The 13,647-nt window shown below is 44.1% G+C and overlaps 1 protein-coding gene across 1 annotated transcript; it reads right to left on the reverse strand.

Moving 5' to 3' along the window:
* Window positions 1-455: 455 nt before the first annotated feature.
* On the reverse strand, window positions 456-9,492 carry LOC136476027 (serine/threonine-protein phosphatase PP2A-1 catalytic subunit-like). Its single transcript, XM_066473692.1, has 6 exons — window positions 9,008-9,492; window positions 7,911-8,025; window positions 6,443-6,551; window positions 6,279-6,356; window positions 1,209-1,400; window positions 456-908 (listed from the first exon to the last, which is right to left on the reverse strand). The coding sequence occupies exons 1-6, from the start codon at window positions 9,258-9,260 to the stop codon at window positions 735-737; spliced, it is 921 nt and encodes a 306-aa protein (XP_066329789.1). The 5' UTR covers window positions 9,261-9,492; the 3' UTR covers window positions 456-734.
* Window positions 9,493-13,647: the final 4,155 nt, after the last annotated feature.

A 13,647-nucleotide genomic window follows, 5' to 3' on the forward strand; every position in this document is an offset into this window, starting at 1 on the left:
TACTAGTTGTTTTTGCCCTGTGGATTTTTGTCCTTGCAATATGCCATGCCCAAATGTTCTGGCACGTCTCGAATATAGCAGCAAAATTACGTAAGCATGACTATAACTGTCGGTTAAGCGTCATCTCATCTGTACATATTGAATGATCTGATGTACCTAAATGATATTAGAAACCATTTGGCCCAGTTCGGTTTACTCCATATCCGGCTTGTTCGGCTTTTTTTTTTCAGCCGGAACAATATTTTTCTCTCGTAACAATTCAGCAGAGTCGTGTTTTTCAATCAGTTTTAACTAAAATTCAGCGAGCCGAACAAGGCCTAGCCATCACATGTAGAATGAAACTAAGGCGCCAACCAACATTACATTACACAGCAAATCAGATTGGGATGCTGCAAAACCTTCCCATCTGGACAGAATTTATTCAGCCACGCGGATGATACATCTCTAAGCCGAAATAAAAACATAGCAGGGGCGTTCCTACTGCGACTTCCATTCACTGTCTACAAATAATACAAAGTCGACGTACAACAGAAAGAAAAAAAAAATCCACTGGCACTTAACTTTTAACATCTTGTATAAAGATCGAGAAGCAGCAACAAAATCTCCAAACAAATGAATTGGGAGACGTACAGGTCGGGCCCATGGAACCCATATCTAAGGACAGAAGATCTACAGACCCTGATGCTGCGGAAGAGAGGAGCATCAACACCAGTAAGTTAAGGTCACCACCACAATTACAAAAAGTAGTCTGGGGTTTTGCGAGTTGTGTCTGGCTCAATTTGCCGAGGTGCCGGGTCGAATTGAAGGAAGTTCTGGTCCATGTTTTCCCCGATTTCAAGAATAGCAGCCATGTTACCACATCGGTAACAATAATTAGGCGCACTGAAGACTGTGACTACATTCTTATCCTGCATAAATTATAACAATAACCATTTAAACTTCCAGTGGGATAATATCTGGGCAAAATAACATTCAAAGGGCAGCACACCAAAGATACATAATCAGCAAGTTGCAACCACAAGGGTGGTACTGTCGTAGTAAGTTCTATGAGAAAGGAATCCACAATGGCCATATTGTAACTGCAAGCTGAGCTAGAAAGGAACTACAAAGGTTATATTCACAATTTAGTATACTTTTTCGTGATACCAATCCAATTGGTTGAGCATATAAACAAATTGAAAATGTGACGCTACATTCTGAAGACCTACCTGGCACCAATTAAATCCTTCCATTACAAGTTGATGGGCCCTTGAAATGAGAGAGAGACCATTTGTATGGTTGAACTGCTGCGCAATGTCTTGCCCAAATGTGTAACCTGCTCCTCTTGGTGAAATTCCCCATCCACATCGATCATCTGGGTCAGACCACAAAAGATCACACATGGGTCCTTCATGAGGAACCTGCACACATTTTTTAGGTATATGAGTTGAGGGTTAAAAGATTAGATGTATAATGCATTCAATTAATACAGCGCAAGAATTAGCAAGCTATCAATTCAAGACCCATCACATTGGGCACCATTTCCTAGCATCCATAAGCATCACCTCAACATTCAGGTTAACTGGCACTGTTAACAAACCCTGTAATCATAGTAACAGAAATTCAAAGTACCTTCTTAAAATAGTTCACTATCGCCCCCCCCCCCCCCCCCCCCCCCACCACCACCACCACACCCACCCACCCAAAAATAAATAAAGGTAAAAAAAAATGAGAAAAAACAAGCCACTTCAAGCACTGGGTATCTTTCTATGCCAATGATGCTGTGATTTTTCTATGGACGTCTTGCAATGATGTCAACGTTATCAAGCTTCTGGATAGGTTTGGACATGTCTCGGATCTGAGAACTAATTTGGCAAAGAGTTCTGCAATTCCCATTCATTGCTCTGATGAAGACTTGCAGCATACATCTGAAATTTTGTCTTGTACAGTAAAGGAATTTCCTTGCACCTACCTAGGCTTTCTCGTTACTGTCCACAATGTCTACCTGTTTGAGAAGGTTGCTGACAATGTTCCGGGGTGGAAGGCTTCCCTAATGAATAGAGCTGGGCTTCTTATTATGGTCCGAGTGGCGATGACGGACACTCCCATTTCTCTTAAGATCGCTTTGGATCTTCCAAATGGTTGACCAAAGCCAACGACAAAAACACAGAGGCTCTCTTTGGAAAGGTCAGGGAACAAGCCAATGGAGGTCAGGAGGTAACTGCTTGGTGTCCTGGGAAGAGTACAGCGACCACTAGAATATGGTGGTTTGGGTATACATAGTCTTGAAACTCTGGGTTGGGCTTTATGAAAAGGACAGACCCTTTGTGTCCATGGGCTGCTGTCAATTCAAGTACCAGAAAATGCCCAAGCTCTCTTTGATGTGGCTTTGGGCTCTATAGTTGGAAATGGAGACAAGATACGGTTCTAGGCTGACCCATGGCTACAAGGAAGGATAGCAGAACTAGCTCATACTCGCACAAGATGACAAGATGATTTCAAAAAGGACAGTCAAGGCCCAGACAGTAGCTCAGGCACTTCACAACTGCACTTGGGTTCCTGATACCAAAGGAGCTTAAACATTACAAGTGCTGGTCGAGTATCTACATATTTGGGACTTTAGTGGATGATATGGTTTTGCAACCAGATACTCCTAAGCAGCACCGATGGAAGCTGACCCAATCTGGCTCCTACACGAGCAAATCATCCCATGCTGCCTTTTATTGGGAACTATCAAGTTTGGTCCTTGGAAAAGAATTTGGAAGAGCTGGGGGGGGGGAGGCTCTATGATGCAAATTCTTCTTTTGTTAGCCATCAATACAGGTATTGGATGGCTGATCGCATTGCAAAGCACCGATTGCTTCACCAGACTGTCTACCTGTTTCGCGATCAGGCTGAGGAAACAATTTAGCACATCCTAATCTCTTGTGTGTTAAACCGGCAGGTCTTGACTATGTTTTTTAAGAAAGTTCCCATGGCTGCAGTTGCACCTCCAGTTGATGCAACTCACTTCTTTACAGCATGTTTGGTTTACGTCATGAAGCAGTTCGGAATCATCCAATCCAAAATCCAAGCCTAGCTGAGACATTTGGTTTGCGTTGCGTCATCAACTTGTTCACATGGTTATCAAAGCAGTAAGGCAAGGCGTGGCGACTGACTACCACCTTATGCTTAAGCAACTAAGGCATAAGGCGAGGCGACGCCTTAACAGCTTAAGGAAAACTTTAAAAAGCAGCTTAGAGCAGTAGATATTGACGAAAAACGAAAAGGAAAAAGAAAGGAGGAACAAGTAGTCTGGCCCAGCCCACCAGGCAGCCCATATGCCCCTCACCTTCCTGCTTCATCTCTCGAACTCCCAATTCTCTCTCCAGCGCTGCCACACCTCTCTCTCATTCTCCCCTACCGCTCCACCTCCGCCCCTCTGTCTCTTGCTTCCCTCTCTCCTCCAGATGTGCTGCTCTGCTTGCTTGATAGACAGAGGAACAGAAGGACTTTGGAAGCTGCAGCTCGATGGAGGAACAGAGGCAGGATGTTGCAGGCCAGCGCCGATTGGGAGAGGATGACCGTGGCCTGCACAGGCAGCCGCACGGCTCGGCGGTGGGCTGGCGGCAACTTCTCCCGTCGGCGTGGGGGAACGCGTCGGCACAGGTGAGCTGCGGCTTCTTGTTCCCCTCCCACTCTCCCGCTCACTGGTGTGAGAATCTCCCACGCGCTCTCTTTCTCCTGCGTGCTCCTCTCTCCAGCTCAATCCTTCTCTCTCAGTTTTTCCCGCCGTTTCCAATTCTTCTCATGGGTTTTCCCCCCACCCAGAACAGAGGCCTCCCAGTATGGCACCCGCCAAGAGTGATTTGGCGCGAATCGGACGCCAAATCGACATTTTTCATACGCCTCGGCCATAAGATGGACGCCATACGAATATAAGGCGAAGCGTCCGCTGTGTCGTCGCGCCCGCAGCGCTTTGGCGCTTAAGCGATGCTTTGATAACACTGCTCGTTCATCATGGAACTGTTCCACGTGCAGCATTCCCACGAACTAACAGCGAGCTCATCTCTCGGGCAAAGTCATTCCGCAAAAAACAGCAGACAAGCTGATTCTTTTTGGTGCCTGACCAGCCCATTGGAATGGATTCAATCTCCAAACGAAACAGGCTATTAGATGGTGAGGAACACTGTCAGAAATGTTCCCAAGGAGATGCCGCAAGGGGCTGAATTCCTTGACCCTTTTAGTGACCTAGGAAGGAAACATAGGAATGCCTGTGTGTTTGATGGAGATTTGACAAATATTATGGGTCTCCTAAAACAGTGGTTGATGAGTGTAGTATATGGTGCATGGCGGGTGTTTCTAATCTCCAGGATCTGCTCTTTAGGTCATTTGCCCCAGAACTTCAGGTTCTGGTTAGTAGGCTAAACCCCTTGGTTGTGATCTCTACTTCAGTCAGTGGCGAGTTTTTTTTTTGTGTGTGTGTGTGTGTGTGTGTGTGGGTGGGGGGGGGGGGGGGGGGGTAGATAGCCGGTTGTGTGGTGTGTTCGGGTGGGGCTGTTTTAGCTTGCCCTTATACCTTTCTCCTCTCTAAATGAAATGACATGCAGCTCTCCTGCGTCATTTGAGAAAATTAAGACCTCAAATCAGTCACTGATTAACACTAAATGGTATCAAGTATAGATCAAGGTAAATCCCTTGTATTGCTAAGTGCAAGTGTAAAGTGACAGAATAAGCATTGGAAAATGTCGGCTTTCAATATAAGCTTTCATGATTCAATCACGTGCCTAAATTTGCTGATTTTTAGTTGCCGTGCTTTAGTTCTCCTTAGGTAAGCCAATTCCATGAGAAGATTAAACGATGTTGAGAGTCCCTCTAAAATCAAATGTCGTTACAAAATTGCATCAGCATGACTTGAGATAATCAAATATGGTGGCATCTGTCTAGATAAATAACTGTATCATGGTTAGAGCACCATGTTTGTACCTTAATGGCTTAATCAGTATTAAGGATCCACAGTTCTGTACATAAACATTAAACATTACGACCACATCGGACATGCCTGATGTACTATTTGCACATACCCAAAAATACATAAATATGTTAATTCTCCCAACATCACAAAACTACCTACAGCATATCAGTGTTATTAAGCAATTTTATCAAATCATTTAGTCGACCCTAGTTGCCATGGGACCGACAGGCGACTAATCATGATTAGTCGTCAACCAGCCTGATTAGTCAAGCCTAGTCGGTCATAATCATCCTGTATATTTAGGACCGATATAACAATATTAGAATCTACTATAACTGAATAGGACACCCCCACTAGCAGATTTCTCTGCAATTTCATGAAGCCACGTCATCCCACAAGACCCAACAAGTTATTAAGCTCGGTCACTAAATTACAATCCCACTAAATATAATCAGAAAATGAAGAGACAACGATGAACTCCAAATAAATTGCATTCCTAGCTCAACCGTACAAGCCATTTACCCCATTGCTCTCCTTTTAATTAATCAATTTAGCTTGCATCGAGCACCTTTTCACATTCAAGGTGCTATCACCACTCCCACTTCCCATTAAGGCTAAACAAAGCCGTACATCAGTAATGAACATGCATTAATTTTCCTTCTCCACTTCTGTAACAGCTACGCCAACAAGAGTATTATATATTGGACTTTTTCTATGCCCCACGTTTCTTTGGCAAGGGTCAGCGACTCTTATGAAGCTTTGAAATATTACTTCGGATATTCATCCTCATCCACCAAATCCACTATTTGTGCCTCGGTAGGAAAGATCAATTGGCACTTCGTGTTTCCAAGCAGCAAGATATTTGTAGGCTATTTCCTATTTGTAGTTTCATGTGCCTAAATGTTTTATTTTTATTATGTATTTTTATTATGCTTGTGAGAGACTGAATTAGATATGCTTTTGCCTAATCATGAATAGGATTATGTTTGATTTATATCTATAAGATGTCGCAGTATAATTTGTACTGGAAGAATAGGGGCTTCACTGAATCTGTCTAAATTGTTGGGATGAGTTCGCACTGAATGATGTTCACTTCTCCAATAGCAAACAATAGATTGATGGCATTTTTTATTTCTTCACACAAGCAGTGCAAGTAGGCACGACAATTATACTGCCTGACTAGACACCGAACAAATGAACCTGACCGCTACCCATATGACTAGGGCTCAACTAGGCAATTTAAAACCATTGCAGCATACAAGACATCAATAAGTCACAGCATGATATACTGGAGGCAAAGAAGAAAACCTGGTTCATAATGAAAGCAGTGCAATGTTGTGCCTACCTCCTGTATGCGATCAAGAGAACGAATGTTATCCAATGTGTCCAATGACGGAGAGAGGCCACCATGAAGACAGAAGACCTGCAAAATGGATGTTTCTCAAATGTCAAAGGCATATATTCAGCAAACCTATAATAGCATCAACCATAACAAATTGAGCTGCATACCTGATTTTCTATAAGAGCTGTGAGAGGCAAATAATCAAACAAGTCTGTAAAATACTTCCATACATTTGCATTTCCATACTTTCTTAAGCATTCATCATAGAAGCCATACCTGAAACAAACCAATCAAGGTCAACAACTGTGTGGTTGCACTACAGGCATACACTACAAAGTTCACAGAATAGCTTGGAAACACAACAGTGTACAGGTCCATTGTGTGCATGTGTCATGCAAACAAGTGGAGTTCATTTCAATGACCTAGGACGCTGCATAGAGAAACAATGACAGCAGTAAAACCCATGGAAGGTTTTAAGGAAAAGCACAGGAAACAGTTAGCAGTGCCTTGTTAGGGCACAAAATTGATGGCAATCAGGTGGCCAGAGACCTAGCTGGATGTCTTCATGCAACCAACGTAGTGTTCCAAAAGGTGGTATTCCACGGCCGCTTATGCGCGAGTAAGCGCTAGGTGGAGGGGTACCGCATCGCCTTGGGGTGTAGGCAGGCCCTCGGCAGCGACCCAGTGTCCTTACGTGCAGATCCCTGCAGGCAGGGATGTTGAGTGGCGGGGAAGGAGGCAGGAATAGGTGAAAAGAGGGAGGCAATGGGGACGAGGCAGGAGCAGTGGGCGTCGGCAGAGGAGGAAGGGACATTGGGCGCTAGTGACAGCGGGGGACAGCGGGTGATGGCAGAGGTAGCAGGCGCAGCCAGAAGGAGGCAGGCGGCGGTGGAGGTGGCAGGCACGGCCGAGAAGAGGTAGGCGGCGGTGGAGGTGGCAGGCGCGGCCGAGAAGAGGCGGGCGGCGGTGGAGGCGGCAGGGAGGAGGCCAGCGTGGTGGAGGCGGTAGGGAGGAGGCTGGCAGCTGGGAGTAGAAGCAGGTGTGGCTGGGAGGAGGTCAGAGGGCGGATGAATAAGTTGAGAGATTGTATAAGGTGGGATGGGCTGCTTTTGATTGGCCTTTCTATCCAACCTAGGCCTGTAGTCTCTTGTTTCTTCTTTTCTTTTGAGGTAATATGTGTATGCATGTATATTTGCGGAACGCCTAGGAAACGACTTGAAAACGCCTAGGCTCGCCTAAGCTCTAGGCGGAAGGTCACCACCTAGCACCTAATGTAACCTTGTAGTTGACAATGCCAAGCATGTTGACAGAACAATAACATTATAGTTTACCACACTAGATAAATGCAATTTCACTGTCCTAGTCCAGCAAACAGAAGATAACTTATCGAACGACTGTTTCTGAAGCCTTGTCTACACGAACGAGCTTTACGTGGAACTATTCATTTCCAAATTATTAAACATTTACTATTGTAGACAGGTTATTTGAGGAATAAGAAGACAAAATGATCAAGTATGCTAGGGGAAAAATCCATGTCAAACACTTGTAGCTACTGTGGAAGTACTAATAATGAAAGTGGGAGTAGCAATTACGAGTTGCAATAAAAAATCCAAATACTAGTAGATGTAAACTCACACTTGAGTGATTTGTCTGCTCTCATGATTTCCTCTAAGTATTGTAATTCTATCTCTGTAACGGACTTTCAAAGCCACTAACAGAGAAACTGTTTCAACTGAATAGTAGCCACGATCTGCAGTCAATAGACACATAATCAATATAACAAAAATGACACATGGAAATAAAGTAATGAACGTCTGCTAAATTATTTATCCCCTCAACACAAAATGAAATAATAAAATTACCTTCAAGCATTCAAATAAACGGCATATCATATGGCATTTGCATATGGGTTAACTGCATGAGCGGCCCCTGAACTTGTTAAGGGGTGAGAATTCATGAACTTGTTAAGTGATGCACCACAGTGGTTGGCATGGTCTGAAAATGGACCTGCGGTGCATCATTTAACAAGTTTTGGCCGTGCGGTGCACCACTTAACAAGTTTAGGTCGTGTAGGGCACCACTTAACAAGTATAGGGACCCAAAAATACATTTTCAAAGTTTGTCGACCTAAGTGGCACCCTTTGACAAGTTCAGGGGGCGCTCATGCATTTAACTCTTTGCATATCTAAATTACCAAATCACATGGGAGTTGTTCACTTTTTTGTCTTATTTAATAAAGATCAGCTCGAAAACAACAGGCCAACAAATCAACTACACTGTGAAATCCGAAGCACACTCACAATTCTTATGAAACTGCTGGAGGAGGAATCCAAATGTTGATAGATGAGAACTACTGTCTTCTCGGTAGCCAAATGAGCTAAAAGACAACAGCGGCAACAAGATCCTAGCACGCTAGACCCAAAAGCAACGCATAACAAGTCGAACTACAAGAACTCCAGTAGTAGACTATGTTAAGCAGTAAAGACGTTCCCTAATTTCCGATAACCAGATTCTTCCAACAATCCGGCCAGACGCACGAAAACCAACAACCTTTCAGGTTTACCGCATGATCTAAAACTCCCCTACTTCGGCCGCACCAAACCTCGCATATCACAGATCGACCGAGTCAGGCATCAGCACAGCTCCGCGCGCGAGCAGCTAAGGGGAGAGAAACCGTGAGCAGGACAGAGCCGCGTGGGAGAAAGTTAGGGCGGGGAAGCGTAGCCACGCACCGACGTAGTCGCCCATGAAGAGGTAGTTGGTGTCGGGAGCGTCGCCGCCGATGCGGAAGAGCTCGATGAGGTCATAGAACTGGCCGTGGATGTCGCCGCAGACGGTGACGGGGCAGCGCACGGGCTGCACGTTCCACTCCTCCATGAGGATGGCCTTGGCCTGCTCGCAGAGCGCCTTGACCTCCGCCTCGGGCAGGTACTTGCAGTCGCGCAGCTGCTCGATCTGCCGGTCTAGATCCCCGTGCGACGGCATCTCGTCCGCCGCCCGCTCCTCCCGCCCCGCGGCAGAGGTTGGGTGGGGGGTGGGGGGGCGAGTCCTTCTCCGGCCGGTCGGCGGGCCCGCCGGCGGTCAGGTCGGGGCTAGGGTTTGGGGGAGATCGGCGAGAGACGGGGAGGAAGCGGAGCTCATGCCTCCATTTTTTGGGGGGCACGCTGCTTTGTTTGTTTTGCGAATGCGATATTTTTCCTCGGCTCTTCTCTCTCGGGACGGGGAACACCTCGTTCCAGGTGTGCAGAGAGCGGGCAGGGTAGGTCGGGCTGGGGTTCGTGTGCGGTTTGGTGGTTTTGGAGGGATGTAATTGTAATTTGGCAGGGGCCCAGGGGAGCTGGTAAGGAACGGTGGTAAACGATAGTAAATTTCCAATGAGAACCCTATTTTTCTCCTACATCAAATCAGCCGACAGTAATAATTTATGATCATATACGATCGTTTCAGTCCCAGCCGAACAGGCCGGAAGACTTCGTAGTTGTAGGCATGCTCTTGCCAGCGTTTCAATTTTCAAAGAGGGCAATTGTTTCGTGTGCTGCCTCCGTTCAAAACAACAATGTAATTGTACGTTTGATAGAATCAAACTCAGTTGGCACAGTTTCATGAGGGTTTTTTTTACCGAACACTTTTTTCAAAATAGCTTATAGTACGTAGCTCTTTTTTACGCTCTCACACAAAATAAAGAGAGGTGAAACTAAAAAAAATAGCTTTTCATTTCCTTTGTCAGTCATACATGAAGTTGTTGGTGAAACTGTTTTGTCAAACAGATTTTCCAAAATGCTCAAGTTCACCAAAAAAGCTGCTCATAAAGATGTCTGAGCTGTGTCAAGGGGGCCTTAACTTTAGTAAATTATAAAAGTTATAATTTAAATTGATATAATATAAAAAATATTACATGAATATATGAATTTGATCAATGTTGAGAAGGTCTGAGTTAATGTTACGTTGGAATTGTATTCTTATATTGGAACTGACTAAGGTAGTAGGAACTAATTTTATTTCGTAGGGTGACACAATCTTAAGTTCTAGCTGCATCTTAAACTATTACATGGTCTTATTTGGTGGGGCTCATATAATAGTTTGCTTTTTATAACAAAGCAGGGCAGGTGATGATGATGATCTCAAAAATAAAATAGAAGAGATGGTAAAGGAGCCAAATAGAATATCATCATAGAAAGAAGATGTATAACTGGCTCTAGTTATTTTTTTTCTTTATTTCTTGAATACTGCAAATAGATAAGTATTTTATTTTCATGCTACCATATCTTCAAAATTTACACCTAAAATTAAATAGTTATCCCATGTTTTTTTAAGTATACACCTTTTTTAGAACAACATTTGTTACATGAGTTATCAAGGTCACGTCATCATGGCTCACAGTATTTTGGAGTTATGAATCATAATAATATAGTAAAAAAAGAAAAGAAAAGAATATGGAGTGCAAACTTTTAAATAACTGTTGACAATACTCCTTCCATTCAAAAGTTTAAATCGTATAAGCCTAGGCACGGTGACCAAGGAGGACTTCAAGCGTACAAAATTTTCCTTCCATCGTAAAGTCTACAAACGTCTTCTAAGTCGCAATATATTATGATAGTTTGTTGTAGAAAACAATATAAGATGGCTCTGTGAAAATAAAAGATTTGAATGATTGCTACTCTAATAAATATCTCACGAGTAAAAACCTGTCTCAAATGATTTAAGAAACGTATTTCAATATGTTGGGAATTAGATCTCGGTAAACGCATTCTCAAATATTCCCTTCATTCTAAACTACAAGATGTTTTACCATTTCCAAATACATAGTCATGGCTAGTTTTTGCTATGCCTTTAGACATACACTATATCTAGATAAAAGTAAAAACAATAGATCTAGAAAAGCCAAAACGTTCTTATAATTTAGGACGGAGTGAGCAGCATATTAAAATAGCCTTCATGAAAATGACCCGTACTGTAAGAGTGAAACTTGGATCATTGTAGGAAGCGTCAGGGGCTTCGCAAGAACATTCAGAGTAGAGCGAAGACCCAAGCGATGTACCATTTAAGGGAACGAAGACTCACAAATCACAATGTTTTTTTTTTTGCTGGGACGGTGCGGTACTCAGCAGTCATGGGAGCCATGTCTTTTGCCCTGACTGAAAGTACCGTTGACTGATTTGTTGTGAGAGAAAAATATTATTCATTGGCTGAAAAAGTACAGCTTATAAACCAAGCAAACATGGTGTTTGTTTTTGCAAAAATTAACATGGACAAAGGTCGGAAGTAATGAAGTTTCGTTTATAGAAAGACCGCGAAGGATGTAGCACGGTGTGTAATTAACTAGATTGTCCTCAGTGAATGTAATAGCCGCTCTCGAATATGTCAACTAAATGATATGGATGCAATGGGAACCATGTAGTGTCGTTGAAGATTTTCACCCCTATAGGCCTGTTCGGCTTACCCCATATTCGGTTTGTTTTTTCAGTCAGAATATTATTTTTCTCTCACAATAATTTAGTCAGAACAGTGTTTTCAGCCAGTTTCAGCCAAGTTTCAGACCAGCGAACGAGGCCATAAATATATCCCCTGACTCGTACGGTGTCGAACATGAAATAAGAACATGATTTCAGTCAAGTCAAGTCACATTCTCATTGTCTCTTAGTTGAGTAGATTTACCCAACACAATCTAACTATCATCTTTGTAACTACTTCTTCCATTCCCAACTATAAGACGTTTTGAATTTTTTTAAATACATAACTTTTTCTATACATTTAGATATATATTATATTTAGATACATAGTAAAACCAATGTCTAGAAAATCCAAAACATATTATAATTAAGGTCGAAGGGAGTACTACTAGACATGAAAGTATTATTGTATCTTTTCGTCTCAAAATAAGTGTGCATCTCATGTTTTAAGAACTTAACCAATCTTATTAATTTTAATTAAATATATATAAAAGTTACTATAATTTATGATACTGTCGGGTACCTTAGAACGGGGTACCCCAAGCAAACATCAAATGGGTCGCTAAAGTCCCATCTAAAAAATAAAAGCTAGAAGGTAAGTCGTGGGCCCCTCGCCCGCCACGACCGAACCCACTGGGTCCTCCTCCTCCTCGCCTCGAGCCTCGAGCAGGAGGTCTCGGCATCCCGACGCAAACTCCGCTTCGCCCGAGGCTCTCTAGGGAAGGCCTCGGCAGGGAACGCCATCTCCGCCTCGCCTGAGGCTCTCCACGGAAGGCCTCGGCAGGGGGTGCATTCTCCGTATCGCGCGAGGCCTCTCGCGCAAGGCCTCGGCAAGGAGCCCGATCTCCGTCTCGCGTGAGGCCTCATTCTCCGTGTCGCTCGAGGCCGATCCTCCTCCTCCTCGCCTCGGCCGACCCTCCCGACAGCGCGTCATGTCTCATTAATGCTTCAACCACTCCCGCAATCTCGGCCGGACAATGGCTCAGCGCCATAGAATGGCCGACGGGACCCGAGGTCGCATCAGCACCATACCGGCCGGGACAGGGCACAGCGGGGATTACCGGCCACTGTGTCCTAACGCTGTGTCCATGATCAGCGCCATACCGGCTGGGACAGGGTACGGCGGGGATTACCGGCCACTGTGTCTGTTGATGCAAAAGTGGATCTGCAAACACAAAGGGCTAATACCCGAATCGATATCCAAAGCGTGCCAGTCGATTTGACCTGCTAATCGACAAGGATGAAGAAACGAACACTTTGGTCCTGACAACAGCGATACGCCCGGAAGTCACGGCCAAGAGGTGCTCACGCAGAACTCGAGAATCGCCGAAGATCGCGCTGAAGCGATGCAGCTCGCCGAATCAATGAGAACTCGTAAAAAGAAAAGTATGCAAATTGACGAAGTCGCCGAAAAGTAGATGCAAATAGGAGTAAAAGTTGGTTTTGATATTGATTGATATATATTTTCTTACATTGCCCCTTACTCCATATTTATACCCTGATCTAAAGAGACACAACCAAACACAACTAGGACACCAATCCCATATCTAAGGAAACACGTGACTCTTACATGAATCATACTCTAACTAATATAAAAAAGGAAATCAACTTCTATCTATTTCCCTGTCCGCCTCAATTACGATGGAAATCTCACCGTCCTCCTTCCCATCGGCATACTCCCTATTTCATCGGCAGTAGTCTTCAAGCCTTCCTTCATCGGCATATTCCCTGTTTCATCGGCAGTAGTCTTCAAATCTCCTCTCATCGGCATCGACAATAACACCTCTAACTTCATCGGCAACGCCCGAATCCAAACCAACCTTTCCATCGACCACCACCAGCTATCAGCAACTATCTTTACAAGCTGGCTTCCATCGGCTATCAAAGTACACAGTAACCTTCCCCTCACCGATTAATCCACT

The sequence above is a fragment of the Miscanthus floridulus genome, chromosome 8 (assembly GCF_019320115.1).
Source record: "Miscanthus floridulus cultivar M001 chromosome 8, ASM1932011v1, whole genome shotgun sequence".
In the NCBI taxonomy this organism is placed as follows: domain Eukaryota; kingdom Viridiplantae; phylum Streptophyta; class Magnoliopsida; order Poales; family Poaceae; genus Miscanthus; species Miscanthus floridulus.